Source organism: Aquarana catesbeiana, linkage group LG02, assembly GCF_042186555.1.
Source record: "Aquarana catesbeiana isolate 2022-GZ linkage group LG02, ASM4218655v1, whole genome shotgun sequence".
In the NCBI taxonomy this organism is placed as follows: domain Eukaryota; kingdom Metazoa; phylum Chordata; class Amphibia; order Anura; family Ranidae; genus Aquarana; species Aquarana catesbeiana.
The window spans coordinates 522,635,124-522,660,634 of NC_133325.1; the positions used below are offsets into that span (position 1 = coordinate 522,635,124).

A 25,511-nucleotide genomic window follows, 5' to 3' on the forward strand; every position below is an offset into this window, starting at 1 on the left:
TTGCCCTTCACTTCAGAAGACCCCTTAGCCCTGGAAGTGACTATGTTTTTTCGTATTACACACATGCACCCCTTGGGCCAGCTCTGAGCTAAAGTACAGTGGTATGCCACTGCTCAAAGTGGAAAATGTGTTATTCTACAATAGGAGTTGCTAAAAACATTATTACATCACTAAGCCACTAACCTCCTGGAGTGACGAAAAGTGGAGTAAAACTACTATAAACACTTTTGGTTGTAAATGCGATGTGACTGGTGACAAAACAGGAATATTTTCCTACATCTTCTGCTTCTGTGCGTGCAATGTACAAATTTCCTGTCACTTGGGACACAAAGTGTCTGCTGCTATTGGCCAAGAAATTAGGAAACTCATTCAACAGCCATCGGTAGGATAAACCTGCAAGAAACAGATAACAATAAATAAAAAAAGAGTCCATAAACAAAAACAGTCAATCCATTATATGCAATTTCAATTGAATAAATATGTTAGAGAAGGCTTGGAAAAGGAAACAAGGATTCCAAAAACTGCCCTTCCCCACACACTATTTTGATCCTGAGTCTACACTGTGCATAATGCACACTCCTCTTCTGCTGTATCACCTCCCATGTGTCCAGTTATCTCATGAGTTTGAGTTCATGCGTTTTCCCACTGATAAGCACTGCATCCTCCTACCTGACATTGATGGTTGTCTGGAGAAGTTATTTGCTTCCAGACATCTTGTAGGTTTGTTAAGGCTACTTTCACACTGAGGCGCTTTACAGGCAATACAGCACTAAAAATAGCGCCTGCATAGCACCTGTAAAGAGGCTCACCTGTCTCTCCAGTGTGAAAGCCCGAGGGCTTTCACACTGGAGCGGTGCGCTTGCAGGATGGTCAAAAAAGTCCTGCAAGCCGCATCTTTGCAGCGCTGTAGGAGCGGTATATTCACTGCTCCTAAAGCGCCCCTGCCCATTGAAAACAATGGGGCAGCGCTGCCAAACCGACGATTTGTGGGCGGTTTTAACCCTTTTTCGGCCACTAGCAGGGGTTAAAACCACCCCAGTAGCAGCCAAATAGCGCCGCTAAAACGACGGTAAAGCGGCGCTAAAAATAGCAGCACTTTACTGCCGACTTCTGCCCGCCCCAGTGTGAAAGTAGCCTAAATGATAGAGCTGGGGTACGGGGGTGGGCTGTGAGAAAGAAAGAAGCTTTCCTGCACTTTTCTACTAGTAAGGCTACTTTCACACTGAGGCGCTTTACAGGCGCTAAAGTGCTAAAAATAGCGCCTGTATAGCGCCTGTAAAGAGCCACTCCTGTGTCTCTAGTGTGAAAGCCTGAGGGCTTTCACACTGGGGCGGTGCGCTTGCAGGACGGGAAAAAAAGTCCTGAAAGCCGCATCTTTGCAGCGCTATAGGAGCAGTGTATTCACCGCTCCTAAAGCGCCCCTTCCCATTGAAAACAATGGTGCAGCACCGCAAACCCGCCGGCAAAGTGCCGCTGCAGCGGCGCTTTGCCGGCGGTTTTAACCCTTTTTCCCCTGCTAGCGGGCAAATAGCGCTGCTAGAACAACGGTAAAGCGGCACTAAATATAGCGCCGCTTTACCGCCGACGCCCTCAACGCCCCAGTCTGAAAGTGAAAGATGTTGGTGCCCAGATGCACCATAGGACAGTCTCTCTCCAACAAGGGAATCTCTGACATGAAATGCTTAAACAGCACAGCCTCTCTAAACATGCTCAAATCTCAAATTAGGCAATCCCCAGACCTGTGAAATCACCTTTATGTCCCACAATGTCATAGTGATCTCTTTGAGCATTTGTACAACCTAAGCCTGAAGCCAACAGATTATTTTTTCTTTCTTTTCTAGGTTATTTGCAACTATTGGAAGTCCATTAAACAAATCTAGCTGCAAATTTTGATCTAAAAAGCCAATACAAACAAGGCAGTGGGAGTTCAGCAGTTAGATATCTTATCCATAAAAATCCTGGAACCAGACTGCTCTGATCAGTATTGGATACTGCTCACAAACAAACAGAAATTGTAAGGAAATATACTTTATTGCAACAATGAACTAATAATAGATCAGGATATGAAAGTTAACAAAGATTATAGGGAGTGCCATTTCAACAAGTCCAGATCCTCCACAGTCCCTATCATGAACTTTGACTGATAAAATCCTTACATTTAAGAATAATTATATATCCTTAATGCCGCCCCGTGGGAGGGGCAAAACACGTTGACGCAATTTCCTGGTTCTGAGATCGTAGACATCACTTCCGCCCTCCATGGAACGCACGTCGAGTTGCGGCGAACCCGGAAGAACCTCACTATTTTCTTCTTATTGTTATTATTATTTAAGGTACTTATATATCTTGATGCCTATTGTTTTCAGCGATTCTCCTGGTGAATATTTTTAAGTGCTTATAACAGCAGCATTCTGGATACCTATTAAAGAAGTCTTTGACACCTGGCATTCCCTAAGACAAGATATTAAGTGTGTCTGACTCCCAGACTGAAAAGCTGAGGGTTTATTCTATCTGGTGAGTGGGGCTATGAGAGGGGAGTTTGGAACTTTGCACGGCTTGTTAACTTGAAGCACTTCAGCACCTTTTTTTGAGGACTTTGGCGCACCAAGCACTTTATACAAGATTTTGGACTATATGTTATGTGTTTATGTATCACTGTTAGTCATTTTTATGTAATCCTGACTGAAGTGGTGTTTTACCTAAAGCACTTCAGCATTTTTTTGGAGCACAGAGCACTTTATGCAAGATTTTGAACTATATGTTATGTGTTTTATGCATTACTATTAGTCACTGTTATGCAATTTGGACTGTAAGCGCTGTATTATCATTTTATTTAAGAATAATTAAACTTCAAATGAGAAGGACCTGATGAAAGATTTCAGTTCAGTGATCATGATATTCCTTAAAGATGAACTAAACTTTGGAAGTTGTGCTCAAAAAAGGCAGTTAAGAGGACAACTGACTAATAACCAGTATAGCCTGTGCTCCCCCTGCTGATGATCTTTCCCTATTACTAGCTTACCATGACCTGACCTTTATTTTGTCTCTGTGTTGAAGTCGCTATCTTACTACAGGCAGGGTTTTGCTTCCTTCTTTCAGGTCCTCCAGCAAGGAGCACAGTGAGCAGCACAGTAGCTATATCCACAAACCTCACTCCAAATTTTGCTAGAATGGCAGACATAGGCCTCAGAACCAAAATCTAACACTACAGTTACAGTATAAGACTGTAGGTACAGGAGTGCCTAGGCACTATCACAAACCAGGAAGTGCACTGCTATTGCTCACAAACCGGTATGCGCAATGCTATTTTCAGAAGAAATTCAACATATTTTTCAGGGCACAATTAACATATAAAATTTTTTAAATACAAAGGCAAAAAGGCAAAGCCGGAGCATATTGACACAATAAAGTATAGTCAGGAGAATTTGGTTTCAAGTGACAGGGAGAAAGCAACAATTCTTCTCAGTTTTTACTAAGGTAAAGGATAGGTGTAATAGACAATATATTGTTATCAACACAGCACGGAGTGTTCCCTTATGGTTAATGAAACCTATTGCGAATAAATCACCAGGACCAGATGGCTTACACCCGAGGGTCCTCAAATAACTTGCAACTCTTCAAATAAACTATACATTTCACAAAATTATCAATATGCAATACAAGAAAGAAATCAATTTGTTCTGAATAAATGAATGAGTCCCAATATTCAAACTCCAACTTCAATTAAAGTGACAGTGCTTCTATGGACCTCCCATGATATAATAAAATGTTGGTGCTCATATTTATTTGACCAACTATCTCTAGTGTGGTCAGAAAGTACTTATGGGGCAGCCCCCCAGCAGATCTGTGCCGCTTGTGTTTCACCAACTGTTTGTCTATTTTACTCGACCATAGTACTCAATAGGAAGTATGCTAAGGAAAGAGGCTCATAGTGTAAAACCGTTATGCTAAATTTACTGAAGTACTGAGGTATACAGAATTGCACTCACTTGCTGCTGTGCCCTATAACCTGGCACCCGGTATATACAGCATTATGTGTGTGTGAGGATGATTGCCACCCCTCGCTTTGTTACCGGAAGTTGGTTGCGGGTCATCCCCCCCGAAGTGACGTCAGCAAAAGTTGTGTCATGCTCATGTGACCAAAGCTCCAGTTATTCCTAATCTATAAGGAAAGCTCACTGACCATAATGGTACCAGCTGACTGGCGAAAAGCTAACGTGGTACCAGTATTCAAAAAAAGGCCAAAATACATACCTGGAAAAACCACAGACCAGTCAGCCTAACATCAATAGTATTTAAACTATTGGAGGAGACTATATCCTAGAGGGACTATAGCCAAGAATTTGCTGATAAAAGTAGTAATATTATTATCAAGCACTGATTTATGAAGGATCATTCTTGCCAACCTTTTAACATTTTTTGAGGAGGTAAGCTGGACAAAAGAATGCCTGTGGACATGGTGTATCTGGACTTTACCAAAGCATTTGATCCAGGTCAGCATAAATGCTTAATTTACAAATTGAGGTCTATTGGCATTGCTGATAGTGTATGTACTTGGATAGGAAATTGGTTACAGGAAGGCATCCAGAGGGTGGTGATAAATAGCGTATCTCCTGAATGGTCTAGAGTTGTGAGTGGGGTGCTTCAGGGCTCTGTCCTGGGACCAATTATGTTTAACTTTTACATAAATGACATAGAGAATGGAATAAATAGTTCAGTCTCAGTGTTTGTTTACTATACAAAGCTAAGCAAGGTAACAACAGGATTTGGCAACCTCAAAAAAGTAGAGGGATGGACATTTCCATGGCAAACAAGGTTTAATATTGATGAATGTAAAGTAATGCACTTGGAGACTAAAGTATGAATGCAAGTCACACGCTGGGGGAGAACCTCTGGGGGAATCTAGGGTGGAAAAGGATCTGGGGGCCCTAGTAGACAACAGGCTTAGCAATAGCATGCAATGCCAAACTTAGGCAAGCAAAGCTAGCAGACCATTAGCATGCATTAAAAAGGGTATTTACTCAAGAGATAAGACTATAATTCTACCACTGCACATACAGTATCTCACAAAAGTGAGTACACCCTCACATTTTTGTAAATATTTTTTTATTATAGCTATTCATGTGAAAACATTGAAGAAATTACACTTTGCTACAATGTAAAGTAGTGAGTGTACAGTTTGTACAACAGTGTAAATTTGCTGTCCCCTCAAAATAACTCAACACACAGCCATTAATGTCTATACCGCTGGCAACAAAAGTAGGCCCAAAGTTTCAATATTGTGTGTGGCCACCATTATTTTCCAGCACTGCCTTAACCCTCCTGGGCATGAAGTTCAGCAGAGCTTCACAGGTTGTCACTGGAGTCCTCTTCCTCTCCTCTATGACAACATCACGGAGTTGGTGGATGTCAGAGACCTTGCGCTCCTCTACCTTCCATTTGAGGATGCCCTACAGATGCTCAATAGGATTAAGGTCTGGAGACATGCTTGGACAGTCCATCCCCTTTACCCTCAGCTTCTTCAGCAAGGCAATGGTCGTCTTGGAGGTGTGTTTGGGGTCGTTATCATGTTGGAATACTGCCCTGAGGCCCAGTCTCCGAAGGGAGGGGATCGTGCTCTGCTTCAGTATGACACAGTACATGTTGGCATTCATGGTTCCCATAAGGAACTGTAGCTCCCCAGTGCCAGCAGCACTCATGCAGCCCCAGACCATGACACTTCCACCACCATGCTTGACTGTAGGCAAGACACGCTTGTCTTTGTACTCTCACCTGGTTGCTGTCACACATGCTTGACACCATCTGAACCAAATAAGTTTATCTTGGTCTCATCAGACCACAGGACATGGTTCCCTTAATCCATGTCCTTAGTCTGCTTGTCTTCAGCAAACTGTTTGCGGGCTTACTTGTGCATCATCTTTAGAAGAGGACTGGGACGATAGCCATGCAGACCAATTTGATGCAGCGTGCGGTGTATGGTCTAAGCACTGACAGGCTGACCCCCCATCCCTTCAACCTCTGCATAAATGTTGGCAGCACTCTTACGTCTATTTCCCAAAGACAACCTATGGATATGACGCTGAGCACCTGCACTCAACTTCTTTGGTCAACCATGGCGAGGCCTATTCTGAGTGGAACCTGCCCTGTTAAACCACTGTATGGTCTTGGCCATGGTGCTGCAGCTCAATTTCAGGGTCTTGGCAATCTTTTTATAGCCTAGGCTATCTTTATATAGATCAACAATTCTTTTTATCAGACCCTCAGAGAGTTCTTTGCCATGAGGTGCCATGTTGAACTTCCAGTGACCAGTATGAGAGAGTGAGAGCGATAACACCAAAACACACCTGCTCCCCATTCACATCTGAGACCTTGTAACACTAATGAGTCACAGGACACCAGCCAATTGGGCCCAATTTGGACATTTTCACTTAGGGGTGTACTCACTTTTGTTGCCAGCGGTTTAGACATTAATGGCTGTGTGTTGAGTTATTTTAAGGGGACAACAAATTTACACTGTTATACAAGCTGTACACTCACAGCCATGTTTATCAATGGAATTTTACCAACCCCATCAAAGGTTACTTATTCTATGCTACATTGTTTTGCAATAAATACCATTAGGCATTGTCAGTTTATCCCACAATGCACAGTTTACAATTTGCAGCAACATCCTATACGTATCTTATACACATATTCTTTATACATTTATAACATGTGCTCTATTTAATGGCCTCCCCAGTTGCCGGGTTTTACTATGGACCCCTGTGTGACCATTTTCCTTACTGGGGCCTGCCCTTTGTGATCATTATAATTGGTTGGAATGTGCCTTAGTTTGTATGAACCTTATTTTTGAAATATGTATTTTCTTTCTTTGTGTATATATATATTCATGGTGATCTTTTTATGTGTATCTAGCAGAACTACCTCAAGCTCTTGAAGAAGCGTTATAAACGCGCAACATGTCGAGCAATTAAAGAGAACACCTACCTGACCTGCAATTCAACCCATACTGCTTCCTACATTCATAACTGCAATTTCACATTTGGGAAGTTGTTTCTTCTTCTCTAATTTTTGAATGTTGGGATATACACATCAAATGATCGGGTTTAATTAGCACGCAGGATAGGACCTATTTATGTATAATTCCTTTCTATATGTAAATTGTATATTTGATAATCCTCAATTATATATATCATTTAAAAATAAAATGTAAACATAATAAAAGAAAACTATTTTTTATACTCTTCATAGTTTAAATTACTTGTGTGCCCTTAAAGTCCAAATTTATTAGCTTTTATATGTGACACATTAATACCGGGACGTTGGCACACCATTCTTTGTTGTACCTACAGTGTCACCCTGTTTTTAGATACATTCTTATGTGGGATCTTGAGATCTTGATTGAATTACAGTACTGGATACTGACACAAGGCTGTTTTAAGCTCCTGGAAAGCCTTCTCAGCCTTGTCAACCCATTTCATCATGACTGACTTTTTTCCCTTTGTCAGGTCTGTGAGAGGTGCAGCAATAGTGGCGAAGTTGGGGACAAACCTCCGATAGTACCCCATGATGCCCAAAAAGGCTTGCACCTGTTTCTTTGTGACTGGGCGGGGCCAGGCCTGGATAGCCTCTACTTTGTTCATCTGTGGTTTCACTAACCCTCTAACCACAATGTACCCTACGTACTTGGTCTCTTCCATAGCAGTGGCACACTTTTCTGGTTTCAGAGTAAATCCTTCTTTAGAGAGTCTGATGCCGCATACACATGGTCGGATTTTCCGCCGGGAAATTTTGGATGTGAGCTTGTTGGCTGAAAGTCTGACCGTGTGTATGCTCCATTGAACATTTGCTGTCGGACTTTTCGCCAACAAATGTTGGCTAGCAAGTTCTCAAATTTTCCGCCAACAAAACTTTGTTGTCAGAAAGTCCGATTATGTGCGCACAAAAGTTCACGCATGCTCGGAATCCAGTACGAGCCGGAAGCGCTCGGTCTTGTAAAACTAGCGTTCGTAATGGAGATATCACATTCGTCACGCGGCAAATTATGAAATCTCTCAATGCAGCGCATTCTCTTCTTCTTTATAATGTTATAATAATGAAGTTGCTTTGCTGCTGATATTCACAGAGTTCTGACAAACTAATTTTTTATTCTTTAAAGTGATCTCCTGAATAATATTTGTTTTTGTTGTTTTTTTTACTCGTGATCTCCAGAAAAATCTTTTTTTTTCTAGTGTCTCCATAGTTTTTTTTTTCGTTTTGTGTGTCAAGTTACCACAACACCATTATAATCTTGTATTTTTTAACCTCAAGGATACAACTATGTTGGTGTCCCTTGTTAATTTGTCATTGTATTTTTGAAATGTATCTGCCTACTCACAAACAAACTGTCCTTTTTGAAGTAAAAAACAAACAAAAATTCAGGAGATCACTTTAAAGAATAAAAAATTAGTTTGTCAGAAGTCTGTGAATATCAGCAGCAAAGCAACTTCATTATTCATGAAATTTAATAGGGAGCACAAGGTCATAACAAAATAAAGAGGAAGGCAACACTGGAGAAACAGTTGGAATTGGTGAAGCCTTTGTACCCCAGCGCAGACATCAATTATTTGACTGTCAAAATTAGTAACCTGAGGAGTCCATTTAATAGGGAGCACAATATGGTCCAGGACTACGAGAGATTGGGAGGAGCAGCAGATGACATATATGTCCCGAGGCTGTGGTCTTACAACAGCCTGCGTTTTTTGCCAGGCCACACCAAACCCAGGCCATCACTCTCAACACTTCCTTCCAAGCTACTGTGGTGGGTTGGGTGGCTGTGGTGTTGGTGGTGTTTCTGGAGGTGTTGGGGGAGTATGGTCCAACTCACACAGGTGGGTTTGAGTTGTGAGTTTGCTCCTCATCCCCTTGTTTAGGGCCTTCAAATTTTTCTTTATCGTACATCATGGGACACAGAGCACCATAGTAATCAGTATGTGGGTGTATAGGCACCTTCAGGTGATGGACACTGGTATACCCAATACAGGAAGTTCACTCCCAATATAACCCCCCCTCCTACCAGGAGTACCTCAGTTTTCTCGCCAGTGTCTAAGGTGTTGGTCACGAGTGAATATGTGCTCTGAGGAGCTCCAGGAGGGATCCTTGCTGGATTTAAATAGCCTCCACAGACCGGATCCATCCAAAGTGCCACTGAGACCAAGGTGGATGGTACCCGGGCCTCGTATACGAAGCACAAGGTTTTGGCTGTAACGCCTCTCCTTGCAGGGCTGGACCTTGGGACCCAGGGCTTTGGTCATGCTTACATTACCTAAAAGATTTTCCTGGCGGGGTGCTATTACAGGTCCAAGGGAGTCGAACCCCGATAAAAAGGGACTCGGTCCTTGAAGGTCTGCTAACGCAGCCCGCCGTGATGGGTGAAAGTTGGATCTGTCTGTTAATTCAGCAGAATCCTGCGGCGGGGATAAGGTAAGGGAAGAAGCCTAGGAACTATAAAAGTCCACCTATGGTTTTCTTCTTTAGGGAAAAATGTTATCATGCCTTAATTCTCCACTAGAGGGAGTATATGCACATACCTTAATCTGTTGTCTTCACTTCAGCTCAGTGTCAGTCCGTGTGTGGCAGCAGCAGCTTGCACAGTGGGGATTCCTCTTGAAGTAAGAGATCTACCATCCTGCATTTCTCCCCCTGGAGGGACCAAGAGGGTTAGGGAATCAACAATGTTGTTACCCCCCTTGCAATACCCCCCCCCACGGGGGGGTGCGGAGGTCCCGGTTTTCGGCTCCACATATTTTTTTTCTTTCTGCTTGGCGTCATTAGGCTCGTGGGAATGTTTTTTGAATTCTCAAATGAAAGGGGGTGGGTTAACGGAGGGGGCAGGGCCTAGGCACAGCGCCGTGTGTAGGACATAGCGTCCATGAAGATGCATGGCACAAGCGCAGGCTTAAGAGATTAACTGGAGCAGTTTCTCCTCGGCTGTATAGCGAGGAGAAGCAAGCCTGGCTACACTCGGGACACAGGAGTGGTGGGGCACATAAGGGCTGCAAAGGGCATTCCTAATATGGAAAGGACATTTTTCCCAGCGCTAGGCTGAACTTGTATAGCGGAATTACACTGTCAGACTATGTTCAGCGATTAGTGCATTTAAATAGTGGCTCTGCTTTTTGTACTTAGGACTATGCCTGCCAAAAAAGACACCACAAAGACCAAAAAGGTACCAAAGATTTCACCCCCAGGCGCTAGGCACTCCAGTCATGCCTCCACACTGTCATTCTCACCTGAAATACCAAATATGGCAAGCCAGGGTGAGTCATTGGAACAAATTGGTGGTGCAGCAGCTTCTCACATCTCATCCACTGTATACATGACTGAAGATGCCTTTTCCTCCGCCCTGCTGGGTCTAGAGGGAAGATTAGCGGCTTTAATCGCATCCTCCATCCAAAAGAATAGGAAGAGTGTTAGATCCCCCTCCCTCACCTTAGACCCTTTGCCAAGGGGACAGTGGATAGAGAATGAGATGTTACCCTCAGGCAATCAGGAGGAAAGACAAACCGATTACTCCTCTGTAGAGGAAACAACAGTGGATGAACCTTTTTCAGCCTCGCAAACTGAGAAATTGCTGGTACAGTCGCTTACAGAAATGGTTCGTTCCACTTTCAAGCTACCCCTAACAGAGACAGCTGAAAGTTAATTTCTTCCTTGGGTTTCTTAGTCTTCACAGTCTTTGTATGCGTTTCCTGTCCATGCATTACTAGAACAGCTTATTTATGCTGAATGGGATCACCCAGATAAGCATCTTCTCCCTCCAAAGAGATTCTCAGTTCTCTATCCCATGGAGGAGAAATTCACCCAAAAATGGAATGTACCAGCAGTTGACGCTGCGATTTCCAGTGTGATTAAAAGCCTAACTTGTCCAGTAGACAATGCTTAAATGCTTAAGGATCCAACAGAAAAAAGGTTGCAATTCCTGTTAAGATCCTCTTTTTCTTTAGCAGGTGCCGTTACTCAACCTGCAGTCGCTGCAATAGGCATCTATCAATCCCTAAAGGACCAGTTTAGACAGGCCCTTAAAGAGGTTCCTGTACAGCAAGACCGGGATTTGGCCAGGAGCATTATGCTTTGCCATAGACGCCATTAAAGATTCTATGCACCAGGCATCCCGCCCTGCGATTGTGCTAGTACACATGCGTAGAATCCTGTGGTTAAAAAATTGGTCAGCCGAAGCACCATGCAAAAAGCTCCTGACTGGTTTTCCTTTTCATGGGGATCGGCTATTTGGGGATGATTTGGACAAAATACATCCAAACAATTTCAAGTGGGAAAAGTACTCTTTTGCCAGTTAGGAGAAGGAATAAACGCCCTTCATTCAAGCGGACTCTTTCTCCTGTGCCAGGGGCATTCGCCTCTAGGCAGTGGCGACGGTTTCCGCCGTCAGACTCTAGAGGAAAGCCTCAGGGTCAGGCCCAGGCACAAAAGAAGTCCTGGGGGCGGAAACCTGCAAAACAGAATTCTAAAGCCTCATTATAAAGGGGCGCCCCCCCTCACCAGAGTGGGGGGAAGACTTCTGCAATACTCAGAAGTCTGGCAAGAGGAAATTCAGGACAGATGGGTCATTTCCACTGTGTCTCAATGGTACAAACTAGAATTTCGGGACTTTCCACCATCTCGTTTTCTGAGGTCAAACGTTCCAAAAGATCCAGGGAAAAGGCAATCTCTGTTTCAGGCACTAGACCGATTACTGGCTCAAGGGGTGATCATACAAATCCCCACAGAAGAGCAAGGTTTGGGGTTTTATTCAAACCTCTTCACGGTACCAAAACCAAATGGAGATGTCAGACCCATTCTAGATATAAAGAATCGAAATCAGTTCCTGAAGATCTGCTCCTTTCGCATGGAGTTGATCAGGCCAGTGGTTTCTATCCTACAAGGAGGAGAACTTCTAGCGTCTATCGACATCAAGGATGCATATCTGCATGTCCCTATAATTCCCGCTCACCAAAGGTTTCTGCGGTTCGAGATAGAACAGCACCATTTTCAGTTTGTAGCCTTGCCCTTCGGGCTAGCTACAGCACCTCGGGTGTTTACAAAAGTTCTGGCCCCACCTCTAGCCAGGTTAAGGGCACAGGCCATAACAGTCCTGGCGTACCTAGACGATCTATTGCTAATAGATCAGTCAGTGGCTCGTTTGGAGCAAAGAGTGCGCATTACAACCAGTTACCTGGAAAGTCTAGGTTGGATTCTCAACCTAGAGAAGTCTTCCTTAAAACTGCTAAAAAGGCTGGAGTACTTGGGTCTGATCATAGACACAGCTCAGAAAAAAGGTGTTCTTGCCTCAAGCAAAGATCAACTCCATAAGAGAGCTGGTGCAGATGGTCAGGTCGAAAGGAGATCCCTCCATTCACCTTTGCATGAGGTTGTTAGGAAAGATGGTGGCTTCATTTGAAGCGGTTCCCTATGCCCAGTTCTAATCGAGACTGTTGCAAAACAGTATCCTATCTGCTTGGAACAATACGATTCAAGCTTTAGACTTGCCAATGCGGCTGTCCCTAAGGGTGTCCCAAAGCATCAGTTGGTGGTTACTAACCCAGAATATGCTGAAAGGAAAATCCTTCAGACCAGTTGTCTGGAAGGTGGTAACGACAGATGCCAGCCTTTCAGGCTGGGGAGAAGTGCTAGAAAAGACAACCGTCCAGGGACAGTGGTTAAGGACAGAAAGGACCTTGCCCATTAACATCCATCCGGCAGCAGGTCTGGCTCTAAAGGCCTGGACATTCAGGTTACAGGGTTGTCCTGTCAGGATCCAATCCGACAATGCCACAGCTGTGGCTTACATCAATCACCAAGGGGGCACCAGGAGTCTCGCAGCACAGAGAGAGGTGAACCATATCCTAACTTGGGCAGAAAGGAATGTTCCATGCCTATCAGCAGTTTTCATTCTGGGAGTAGAGAATTGGCAGGCGGACTTCTTGAGTCGCAAGCAGTTGCTCCCGGGGAATGGTCTCTTCACCCTGACATTTTTCGGGCTGTTTGCCAGAAATGGGGGACTCCGGACATAGATCTTCTGGTGTCCAGGTTCAACACAATGTTGGTCAAATTCATGTCCAGGATGAGGGATCCACACGCATGCGGAACAGATGCGTTGGTGACCCCGTGGGATCAGTCCTCACTGATTTATGCATTTCCCCCTATTCAGTTGCTGCCACGACTTCTTTGCAGGATCAGACTGGAAAGAAAGCCAGTAATTCCAGTAGCCTCAGTGTGGCCCAGAAGGTCCTGGTATGCAGAAATCGTAAAGATGGCGGTGGAGATCCATGGTCCCTTCCACTACTGCCAGACCTACTCTCACAGGGGCCGATATTCCATCCTACCTTACGAACTCTAAATTTAGCGGCTTGCCTATTAAAACCCACATTCTGAAGAAACGTGGGCTTTCTGGGTCAGTTATCAATACCTTGATTAATGCAAGGAAGCCAGCTTCCAGAACCATATATTATAGAGTCTGGAGGGCTTATGTTTCCTGGAGTGAATCCAAGGGTTGGCACCCTCGGAGGTATATCATAGGCAGAATTCTTGCCTTTCTACAATTAGGGCTAGAGATGAAGTTGGCCTTGAGTACTATTAAGGGCCAAGTCTCAGCTTTATCGGTCTTATTTCAAAGACCGCTTGCTACACATTCTGTAGTCTGGGGTTTTATGCAAGGGGTGATGCGGCTTAATCCACCAGTTAGATCACCTTTGAACCCTTGTGACTTGAACTTAGTTTTGTCAGTGTTACAAAAACAGCCATTTGAACCGATACAGCATATTCCCTTAGTCCTTCTGACAAGGAAGTTAATGTTCTTGGTTTCTATATCCTCAGCAAGGAGGGTTTCAGAATTGGCTGCTCTTTCTTGTAAAGAGCCATACTCGATTACTTGATTATTCACAAGGACAGAGTGGTGCTGCACCCTCGCCCAGGTTTTCTGCTAAAAGTGGTCTCAGGTTTTCACCTGAACCAAGATATTGTCCTGCCATTGTTTTTTCCAAAACCAGGTTCCAGGGAAGAGAAGTTTACTACATTGCCTTGATGTGGTGAGAGCATTCAAGGTCTATTTAAAGACGACTGCTCGGATCCGGAAGACTGATGTCTTATTTATACTGCCAGAAGGTCCTAAGAAAGGAAAGGCAGCGTCAAAATCCACTGTCACTAAGTGGATTCGGCAAGTTATAATTCAGGCTTATGATTTAAGGGGTAAGATTCCACCTTTTCAAGTCAAAGGGCACTCTACCAGGGCGGTTAGTGCTTCTTGGGCAGTGTGTCACCAGGCCTCCATGGCTCAGATCTGTAAGGCCGCAACTTGGTCTTCAGTACATATATTCACCAAGTTTTATCAGGTGGATGGAAGAAGGCATGAGGATATCGCCTTTGGGCGCAGTGTGCTGCAGGCAGCAGTATAGGTCCTCAAGTCTGGGGGTGCCCTATGGGTTGTGTCTCCCTCCTCTCAAATAGCATTGCTATGGGTGATTACTATGGTGCTCTGTGTCCCGTGATGTACGATAAAGAAAATAGGATTTTTATAACAGCTTACCTGTAAAATCCTTTTCATGGAGTACATCACAGGACACAGAGGTCCCTCCCATCTTTCTGGGGTTTAGGTATATTGCTTTGCTACAAAAACTGAGGTACTCCTGGTAGCAGGAGGGGTTATATAGGGAGTGAACTTCCTGTATTGTGTATACCAGTGTCCATCACCTGAAGGTGCCTATATACCCACATAGTGATTACTATGGTGCTCTTTGTCCCATGATGTACTCCAAGAAAAGGATTTTACAGATAAGCTGTTATAAAAATCCTATTATTTCTTCACAGATTGTGCGATGACCCTCCTCCATGTGTTCTAGTTTGCTTGCAGTGACACATCCAAATGCTTCGTGGCCATCAGGGGTCATGTTAAGTGCCACATTAGCCTGTTTTAAGAAAGAAGCTTGCAGACTCAAGATTCCTTGCCTTCCTGGTCCTTTTGGTTGGAGGGTGGAGGGGAGGAACCTGGGATTCCGTCAGACTGCTTACCACGGCCTCCTCCTGGCTGAGACTTTCCTGTGTATGAAAATGGTACATAGTTTTAGGTTTTTGGTCATCAATCACTCACGATTTTGAGCTCATCACTATTGAAAATTGAATGTTAACAAATAGAAAAGACTATGATTCTGACCCTAGCATTTTTCTTTCTTGTCCCAATCATTTTTGGCTACTACTGTCTATTGATATGTAAACCACTTTGTTAAACCAGAAATTAGTGATCAGTAACATCTAGTTAACATCATTCAATTTGTGACAAGAAATATGTTCAACAATGCTTTACCTGGGTCAAGCTGGGCTCCTCCACATCTTCTTCCTGGGTGGAAGGCCCAGGTTGGACTTCAGAAGCCTCAGCTGATGTGGAAGGAAGTGTTGAAGGAAGTGTTGATAGTGATGGCCTGGGTTCCGTCTGGCCTGACAAAAAACGCAGTCTGTTGTAGTACCACAGCCTGGAGACATATACGTCATCTGCTGCTGCTCCAGATCTCATGGAATCCTGGACCTTCTTGCGCTCCCTATTATATGTGCTCCTCAGGCTACCAATTTTGGCCTTCAAATAGTTGATGTCTGCCATGGGATACAGAGGCTTCGCCAATTCCAACAGTTTATCCAGCGCTGCCTTCCTCTTTTGCTTGTTCGAATAGTCCCTGCATTGGACTTGCCAGAGACATGGCAGCTCCCTGTAATTGTCTATAAAGTTGGGCAGGAAGTCAGGGTCTGTGAATTCATCCACCAAGATAAATGCAAGACACAACACAAGACAAACCCTAATGTCAGGCTAAACTCTCCTAATCTTGTCCCAATATAGGCCTCAAACTTTAAGCAGTATAGACCACTAACCACTGATGCCCCAAGTTACAATTGTAACTTAGTTTGAACGATCAGTGCTAACGATCCTCCGTCCTCCACTCACAGATCGTACGTACGTCGCCCGCATGTTATGCTTTATATACACTGCGCATGCGTGAAACTTTGCCCCTGTCCTTCTTTCTAGTGTATTCCCCGCCTCTTCTCTTTCGAGGCAGTGGGAGAGCACATGGTGGAGACACAGCAGGTGTGTGCTGTTCTCAGCAAGGACGAGGAAAGCCCAGAGCAAGGCAGTTCCAGATCCAGGAGGAGATATAAGGCCTCAAATATGTCCTTTGAAGAGATGGTGGAGATGGTGGACATCTTGAAGAGGACAGACTATGATGGGAATCATGGAGCGTACAGAAACCCAAATGGGAGAAAAGTCAAGATCATGACTAAAGTTGTGAGAAGTCTGCACAGGACTTTTGGGGTATGACGATCCAAGGAGATATTGAGTTAATGCTGGTCAGACCTAAAATTGAGGGAGCAGGATCAGTACTGAAGGATCAAGAAAGTGCTGCAAAAAAAGTATTTGTCATGTGTTCCTATTATTATTATTACTTTCGTGCTGGTACATGTGCTTTTCTTTACTGTTGTACAGTTTAAAATGCCAAGTTTGAGGTTCGTGGGCACAGGAATCATTCGTATTAAACATCGTTCGTTCAACCACTAATACAACGTTTTTGGCAGATGCAGGTTAACTACATTTGTTCATGCCTATTTTGATTAACAGAAGTTTATTACATTGTTTTCTAGATGTGTTTGAAACTAGAATGAAATGACAACTTGATTCAGTGTAAGGAGAGGACACTCAGTAGCTGTTTACACATCTGGACGCAGGAGCACCAGTGTGGGACACCATAACAACCTTTTTATGGTTTATCCATGCAGGTGCTCCAGTGGATACTAGGGGTCTCTCCATGTGTCAAACTTGAACAAAACAGGTATTTCAGCTTTTGAAAGGGAAAAAATCATGCCTTCAGTTTGGAACTCTGCCAAAACAGACAATTGGACGACACTTCCAAGCAATGTTTCATATTACTATTTCTAGCCTCAAATATCTGTCTGCTAAGTATACCATTTTTGTATTCACATAGGGGAGAAAAGAATCATGACATCTGAGGACACCAGGAACCCCACACCTCCTGAAGAAGGGGAACTCAGCACACAACCTGAAGACGTGGATGCAAAACCTGAGGATGTGGATGCAGAGGTTCAGGAAGTGGTCAAAATGGTGTCCACAACAGGTCAGTGTCTCAGACCACAGCTTCAGGTAATATATGTATGCCTGCATATTTATAATACATGGTGTGTTTTTTTATTTTTAGGTGATGTGGATGTTGTGGAAGAAGAAACTCGCTTCAACAGTGCACAAGTACTCATCAGTGAGATCATGGTGTGTAATCGGGATTAAGGAAAGGTCAAGCAAAATATCAATGATGTTCAAAAAAGACTGACCAACATCATTGATGTTTTAGGCAAAATCTAAAACCCCCCAAAAATTTAAATTTTGTCATTATTGTTATTCTACGTTTTTTTTTAAGTTTTAAAGTAATTGCAAAGCCAATTTTTGAAGATGCACACAGTGTGTCAACATGTGCTATCTGCCATCATGGGATATCAATGTACGCGTTTTATGGTTACATCCCCTTCCTCAAAACTAAAGTAGGTGAGAGGAAGGGGTTGCACCCCCAAAACACGTCCATTGATCCCTCATGATGGGATCTAGCACATGTTGACACACTGTGGCTTATTTAAAAAAGCAAAACCACTTTGCACTACAAGTGCAATGCAAGTGCAGTTGAAAGTGCACTTGTAGGGCAAAGTGGATTGTCCTTTCTGTATTAAGGCCCAGTGTGTCAACATGTGCTAGCTCCCATCATGGGGGATCAATGGATGTGTTTCCAGGGTGCAACCCCTTCCTCTCACCTACTTTAGTTTTGAGGAAGGGGTTGCACCCACAAAACGCGTACATTGATATCCCATCATGGCAGATAGCACATGTTGACACACTGTGTGTTTTGTGGCTTTAGAAAAATAGATGTAGGGAAAAGACACACATTTTAGGCATGGGATCATGAGGGAAATGCAAATTTTGAGTCACGATTTGTGTGCATCTTCAAAATGTGGCTTTTACAGGGGTGAGATCACCCCATCTGATGAAGGCCAAATCAACACAGTTTTGACATACTAATGTCTCATATGGCCTTCACTTTAAGCAAAGTTGAACTTTGTAAGTTCCTGAGTTGGGGATGTGTATGTTCTGGTTTTAAACATGCCTGTTTAGCCACCAAAAAGGCTATATACTGTCAAACGTACATGTTATACACCAAAGATATTGGTTTGTTAAAAAACCCTTTTATAAAACACATGTGAATATGCTTGGAGTAAAATGTTTTATACTCAACAATGTGTGGCTTTTTCTTTCAATGCTCAAAACGAGTTTTTTTAGTAAGTTGGTGTAGTTACAGTGACAATGGGGGGTATTTTACTAATCCACTTTGCACTACAAGTGCACTTGCAATGCACTTGTAGTGCAAAGTGGATTTGCCTTTAGTAAAAAAGACCCCACTGTGCTGTAAAATTTGCCAAAATCAGGTCATTTTAGGGACTACAAGCAATTATTTTATGGAGTTGAAAAGGATGATTATTTTTATCATTAATGCATTATATACAATAACAATGAAAACATTGTGTGTGTGTGTAGCAGACCCACAGCACAACATAATAGTTCGCTGAAGAAGAGATTGTCACCTCACGTATCAAATACGTTACGTTTGCACTATTGAAGAAAATGGGCAAGAATAAAAGGCCATTGGAGAACCTAGGAGACAGATAAGAAACACAAGCAGTAAATCAAATGAAATATGAGTTTAGTTTTACAAAAAAAAATTATTTTAAAGAGCTTCTGGTAAATCAATTGCCCCCCTACCCACAAAGCACTCCACATAGCTTTGCTGTAATTCGCGGGCGCTTTGGGGGCCAAGCCAGGATGGCCAGTTTCAAGCACCATCATTGTTTGTGTCGGTGAGTCATCCTCATTTGCAACTGAGGCCAGATAGTTGGCTGCATTCTTCTGTAGGAAATTATGAAGAATGCAGCAGCTCATAATGATATGGTTGAGTTTGTATTTGGCCATATTGATGGCTGTTTGGAAAATCCGGAAACGGCTGGCCATTATGTCAAAGGCATTTTCGACCACTCTTTTGGCTCTGGCCAGCCGGTAATTAAAAACCCTCTGCTCCGGGGTCAGGGTCCTTATGGGGAACGTCCTCAACAGATGGTCCCCCAGCGCAAAGGCCTCACCTGCCACAAAAACAAACGGGAGGCCCATCCAGTTATCCGCTGGAGGTGGCAAGCCCAAGCTGTCATTCTGGAGACGCCTGTAAAATTCCATCTGTGCGATCACTCCACCATCTGACATACGGCCATTCTTCCCGACGTCCAGATATAAGAACTCATAATTTGCCGTCACCACCGCCAACATCACAATACTGCTGTACCCCTTGTAATTAAAGTAGTATCGTCAGGGGAGGGATGATCCGGACGTGCTTCCCATCTATCGCACCACCGCAGTTGGGAAAGTCTCACTGCTGGTCGAATTGGGAGGTCACAGTCTGCTATTAGTGTGGGTTTGAAGGAAACTGTGGAGTCAAACAAGAAAAAAAATTAGTACTTTTGCACATAACATTGCAAGCAGATTAGACACAAACATTCTTGGCCAACATAAGTAGAACATTTATTGAAATGAGTATTTAAAGACAAAAGTATAAGGTCTACTTATCAGATTCCTCACCCCCTCTGATGGCCCATTGTAAAAATTTTATGGTGGGGGGAAGGAGATGTTTTGGACAGGTAACCCTCTCCACTTCATTCAGAGCTGAATGCATAAATAATATGTGTTACTTTGGCCAGCCCCTCCTTACTTACACTATTGGCAGCCCACTGGACAGGTAAGAAGTGTCATAATCCAAAAATATGAATACACACTGTCCAAATTGAAGCACATTTTACATTCTGCAATTACCTATCAAGATAATAGGAGAACAAAACTTTAAACAGTATCATTTGAAATGTGTATGGGTTTGGCAAAGTCAGCAGACAGAGTATTGGTATTGGTTGACTTAGCGGTTGGGGGGAGGGAGGGTTCCAAATGAGTTTTGCCCCCCCCAAAAAAAAATCCTCTTGCACTCTGCCTGAATTTAAGGACAACAATAATATCCGGACACATTTTAGGGGGTGTTTAGGGTAAGCACTACAATGGAGCTGACAAAATACATTGTTAAGTGACTAGGCTAGGTGTGTATGGGCCCAGAATAGCATGCTGGTGAGGTTAGTGAAGGCAAATATGCATGAAGGACAAAAAAGGAGCATTAAAAGCTTACAGCATGCATGAGGACAAAGAGGACATTCACAGCATATTACAATCATGGTAATTATGGAATGATGAGTAAATACAATACATTAGCAAACATTAAATACATAGAATGTGATGTTAAAGGATAAAATTTACCTTAATATAGTCCTTCTGCAGGACCTGAATGATGGCAGAACAGGTCTCTGGAATAATGATTCCCAGAGCCTGGGGGGAGATCACAGTCATGAACTAGATATCCTGGAGACTTCTCCCCGTTGCCAAGTACCGCAAGGTGGCGACGAGCCTTTGTTCAGGAGTGATGGCTTGCCGCAAGGAGGTGTCCTGCTTTGTAATATAAGGGGACAGCAAAGCCAACAGACGGTGAAAGACGGGGTCCGTCATCCGGAGATAATTCCTGAAATCATCAGGATTATTCTCCTGGAGCTCCCGGAACAAAGGCATATGAGAGAATTGGTCACGATTAAGCAACCAATTCTTGGTCCAAGAAATCATCCTCCCCCTGTTCAGGGACTGGACTTGGGTCAAAGCAATAACTCCAACACCAAGCCCAACAACAGCACGAACTCTACGACGAGTACGTAATGGAAACATGGCTAGAACTGACAGAACGCAATGAAAATCAGAAAGGACCTGAGAAGAACGAGCTGAAAATCAGAAATGAGCAGACAAGAACGCACTGAAAATCAGAAGCGAACTACAAATAGAACGCACTGAAAGACGGGAACAAACTGACAACACGCACTGAAGAACAGATACGAACTGACAAGCCCAAACTGAAAAGCACGAGGTTGAAAAGCGCGAATCGTCTCTCACCAAACTTCTACTAACACGAGATACATGAGATAAACACGAGATTAGCAGAAGGAGCCCAAAGGGTGGCACACTGGCTACTGAACTTCCTTTTTATCTGCTCGTCGTACGTGTTGTACGTCACCACGTTCCCACGATCGTAATTGTTGGCCAACATTTGTGTGAACATGTGTATCTGGATTCCCAGTCTGTACTAAAGATGACTGAAGTTTATTTCCGATGTGGGCGTAAGGTTCTATTCATAGCTCTATGAAAAGTAGCTGGAGCGGAATGCAAGCCGAATGGCATTCTTTTGTACTGGAAATGGCCATCTGGGGTAGAAAAGGCCGTATTTAGTTAAAGGTATTTAGTTAAAGGCTTCCTTAGTTAAAGGTATTTGCCAGTAGCCTTTGGTGGGGTCTAAGGTGGTAATGTACCAGGCTGGTCCCAACCTCTCTATCAGTTCGTCTACTCGGGGTATTGTGTATGCATCGAACTTCGATACCGCCATTGAGTTTTATGAAATAATTACAAAATCGCAGAGTCCCGTTGGGCTTCGGTACCAACACAATCAGGCTCGACCACACGCTCTGTGATTCCTCAATGATATCAAGTTCGAGCATTTTCCGGACTTCTTCCGACACTGCTTTCCTATGTGCCTCTGGGATGCGATAGGGTTTCACTCAAACCGTCACATTAGGTTCCGTGACAATATCATGTTCAATAACTCTGGTAAGACCCGAAAGTCCTGAGAACTTCTCTCTATTCCTCTGTAAGAATTTCTTTACCTGCTGCGTTTGAGGCTTGGATAGGGAGGTGGAACCTGGGACCGAGTTCTCCCCTACCGGGGGCTTAGAACTAATCTCAGCTAGGGCAACTTCCTGCTCACGGTCCTTCCAAGGCTTCAGGAGATTAATGTGGTATATCTGATAGGGCTTCCTCTTCCCAGGTTGGTGTATCTTATAGTTACCCTCCCCAACCTTTTCTACCACCTCAAATGGCCCCTGCTACCTGGCCAGGAACTTACTTTCTACTGTAGGTATAAGCACAGACACCCGATCCCTGACCTGGAGCTGTCTAAGTTTGGCAGACCAGTTGTAGACCCTTCTTTGTGCCTCTTGCATTTTCTGCATGTGCTCCTGACCAGAGGCATTACCTTAGCAATCCTCTCTCTCATCTGAGTTATATGTTCTACAGCTGTCTTATAGGGAGAGGCTTCACTTTCCCATGTTTCCTTCACTAAATCACCATACACCAATTTGAGCGGGGAAAAACCTGTGGATACCTGAGACACTTCCCTAATAGCAAACATTAGTGCTGGGAGTAGACAGCCCCAGTCTTTACCATCTTGTTGCACCCTTTTAAGTATTGACTTGAGAGTTTTATTGACCCACTCTACCAGTCCATCTGTCTGTGGATGATAGACAGATGTGCACAGCTGTTGTATTTGGAGCAACTTGCACAGATCTGCCATCACCCGAGACATGAATGGGGTGCCCTGGTCTGTAAAGATCTCCTTTGGGAATCCTGTCCTAGAAAACATATTAAACAATTTCCTGGCAATTGCTTTTGACTTAGTCTTTCTTAGGGGAACTGCCTCTGGATACCTGGTGGCATAATCAAGTAACACAAGGATTGGTGGCCCTGAGCTGATTTCACCAAAGGGTCCACCAAATCCATCGCAATGCGCTCAATTTATACCTTGCTAATTGGCAACGGCACCAACGGGTTCCTCAAGTGGGGCATCGGTACGGTCAGCTTGCAGATGGGACATGAACTGCAATAACGTCTCACCTCTGCTGTTACTCCCGGCCAGTAGAACCGGTCCGTTATTCGTGCCTCGGTCTTGTCAGCCCCCAGGTGACCCCTTGTGCGTCTGAGGGGCTGAGGAACCAGTAACTGGTTGACCACTTCTCCCCTAACCTTGGTAACCCAATATAGCAGCTCACCAATGACCACAAAGCGGGGAAACCCTTTTTCAGCCTCAGGCACATGTGAAACTCCATTAATTATGGTAACCTGTTGCCAGGCATTTTTCAGTGTAGGATCCCTCTTTTGGGCAGAAGAGAATGCACCCCATGACACCTCAAGATCAGGGTGGGCAGGACAAGAGGAGATTTCTCCCTCATCCTCCTTGGTCATAACCTGCAGAGGGGAGACTTCCTTTATGTTCTCCTCAGCCATGACCTCCATAAGAGTGGATCCCCCCTCTAAGGGATCCCCTTAACTGGTGGACCGTCTGCCCCAAATGCAACTCTATCAATGTTCTCTAGAGTGTTGGGGTCCAGCCCCTTAGAGGGAACAGAGCAGTTCAGCTGTCCCGATAGTTCTTGGCTCACATACAGTAGTTCCAATGTTCAACAAATAAAAGGCAGTCCCTTCCTATAACAGCATTATGGATGAGGACACGTAGCACCCCAACCTCCCGGACAATTGTGCCGCAGGCCGTGGTGAGTGTCACTGATACCAGGGAGTATTCCTTTGTGTCCCCATGTATGCACTCCACCCACAGGGTTCTTTCTACTGTAACCAACTCCCCAGCTACCCCTGTACCCACAAATGTTACCATACTTCTGGAGTCCGACAGCACTCAGGTGTGAAGCTGGTTCACCCAAAGGTTACATTCAAACCGGCCCTCAGTCAGGTCCAGGTGGGCAGCACAGACATTCTGGGCATACAAGGATATACTCTGTAGAGCGCCACACTCCATGGGTTCCTCCTGCAGGGGCCAGTGGGCCTGGATATGGCTCCGGCAGTGACACCGCTAGCACAGGCCTTTATTCTTTTGTGCCGGAGCAGAGCTCTGGAACGCTGGGGTGGGTGCTCCTGGACTGTCCTGAATGCTGACTCCCTGGTTTATGGATGGCTTGGCCTTCCTCCCTGGCAAGGATCCTCGAGGTTTGACAGATCCCAGTAGATCCTCCACCACAGCATATCTCTCCACCATTTCCTTTAGTTCATCTGCTGTCTTGGGGTCCCCATGACTCACCCAGCACTGAAGGTCATTTGGCAGTGACCTTAGGTAACGGTCTAACACGACCCGCTCCACCATCTGGAGACCTGTTAACTTCTCCGGCTGCAGCCATTTTTGACAAGCTAACTCATGCCATGCATCTTAGCCCTTGGCGGATAGTCCAGGTGGTACCTTCAATGGTGTACCCTTTGGGCCCGCATAGCAGTAGTCATCCCAAGGCAGCCCAGGATTTCAGCCTTCAGCTGTTTGTAATCTTTGGCATCAGCAGCTGACAAATTGAAATATGCCTTCTGGGGATTCCCAGTGAGAAAAGTAGCAATAATACCAGCCCACTGGTCTGGGGGCCACCCTTCTCTTTCTGCTGTTCTCTCAAAAGTAACCATGAATGCCTCCACATCATTACTAGGCGTCAACTAGGCGTCGCAGGTAATGACTGGCCCTAACGGCTACCTGGTTGCTAGAGGCATCAACGGTGTGTTCTCATCCCTGTGCAAGACACTGCACTGCCTGTTGTAAAGCAGCAACCTGTGCTTGAGTAGTTTCTTGCTGGACTGTGAACTGGGCGACCAGCAAGCGTGTGGTTTCCTGTTGCTGGGCCATTGCCCTCTCATAACGATGGTTGACTTCTGCGGCGGCCTGCTGCTGGGCTATCGTGCTGGGCTATTGTGCTCTGAGCCAGGGCTTTTATCACCTCCTCCATGACACCTTGTGAGGTTTTCAGAGCTTATGCTGTCCTGACCCAGGACATGCAAATGTGGGAACTGGCCTTTAAAATGCTTCCAAATGGCTTTTGCAGCTATACTTTGCCCCGCACTCCTCCACCAAATGTATCCTGGGGGTAGCTCTGTAATAACCGCCAGTCAGTTTAATGAAAGCAAACAGTTCTTTTATTTTAATCACGGCTAAACAAAATAACAGCTTACTTCAGCCAAAGTAAATAGTCCAAATCCTGGTAGTGGTAATTAACCACTTCACCCCTGAAAGGATTTGCCCCCTTAGTGACCAGGCCATTTTTTGCGATATGGAACTGCATCGCTTTAACTGATGTGCGAAGATGTACCCAAATAAAATTGACGTTCTTTTTTTCACACAAATAGAGCTTTCTTTTGGTGGAATTTGATCACCTCCGCGGTTTTTATTTTTTGCGCTATAGACAAACAAAGAGCGACAATTTTGAAAAAAAAAAAAAAAAAATTGTACTTTTTGCTTTAATACATATAAAAAAAAAAAAAAAAATATATATATATATATCTATATATATATCTATATATATATAGATATATATATATATAGATAGATAAAAAAACGAATTAATTCATCAGTTTAGGCGATATATATTCTTCTACATATTTTTGGTAAAAAAAATCGCAATAGGCGTACATTGATTGGTTTGCGCAAAACTTATCGCGTCTACAAACTATAGATAGGTATTAGGGGTTATTTATTTATTTATTTATTGTTTTTTACTAG

General features: G+C 44.1%; 1 protein-coding gene across 2 annotated transcripts in view; it reads right to left on the reverse strand.

Moving 5' to 3' along the window:
- The window catches only part of CNTN2 (contactin 2), a 430,563-nt gene that overhangs the window by 242,193 nt on the left and 162,859 nt on the right, over positions 1–25,511 (reverse strand). For both annotated transcript variants that reach the window (XM_073615820.1, XM_073615821.1), the window contains one exon: positions 184–393. In XM_073615820.1, the coding sequence (XP_073471921.1) occupies positions 184–393 (210 nt within the window). The remainder of the gene's footprint in view (positions 1–183; positions 394–25,511) is intronic.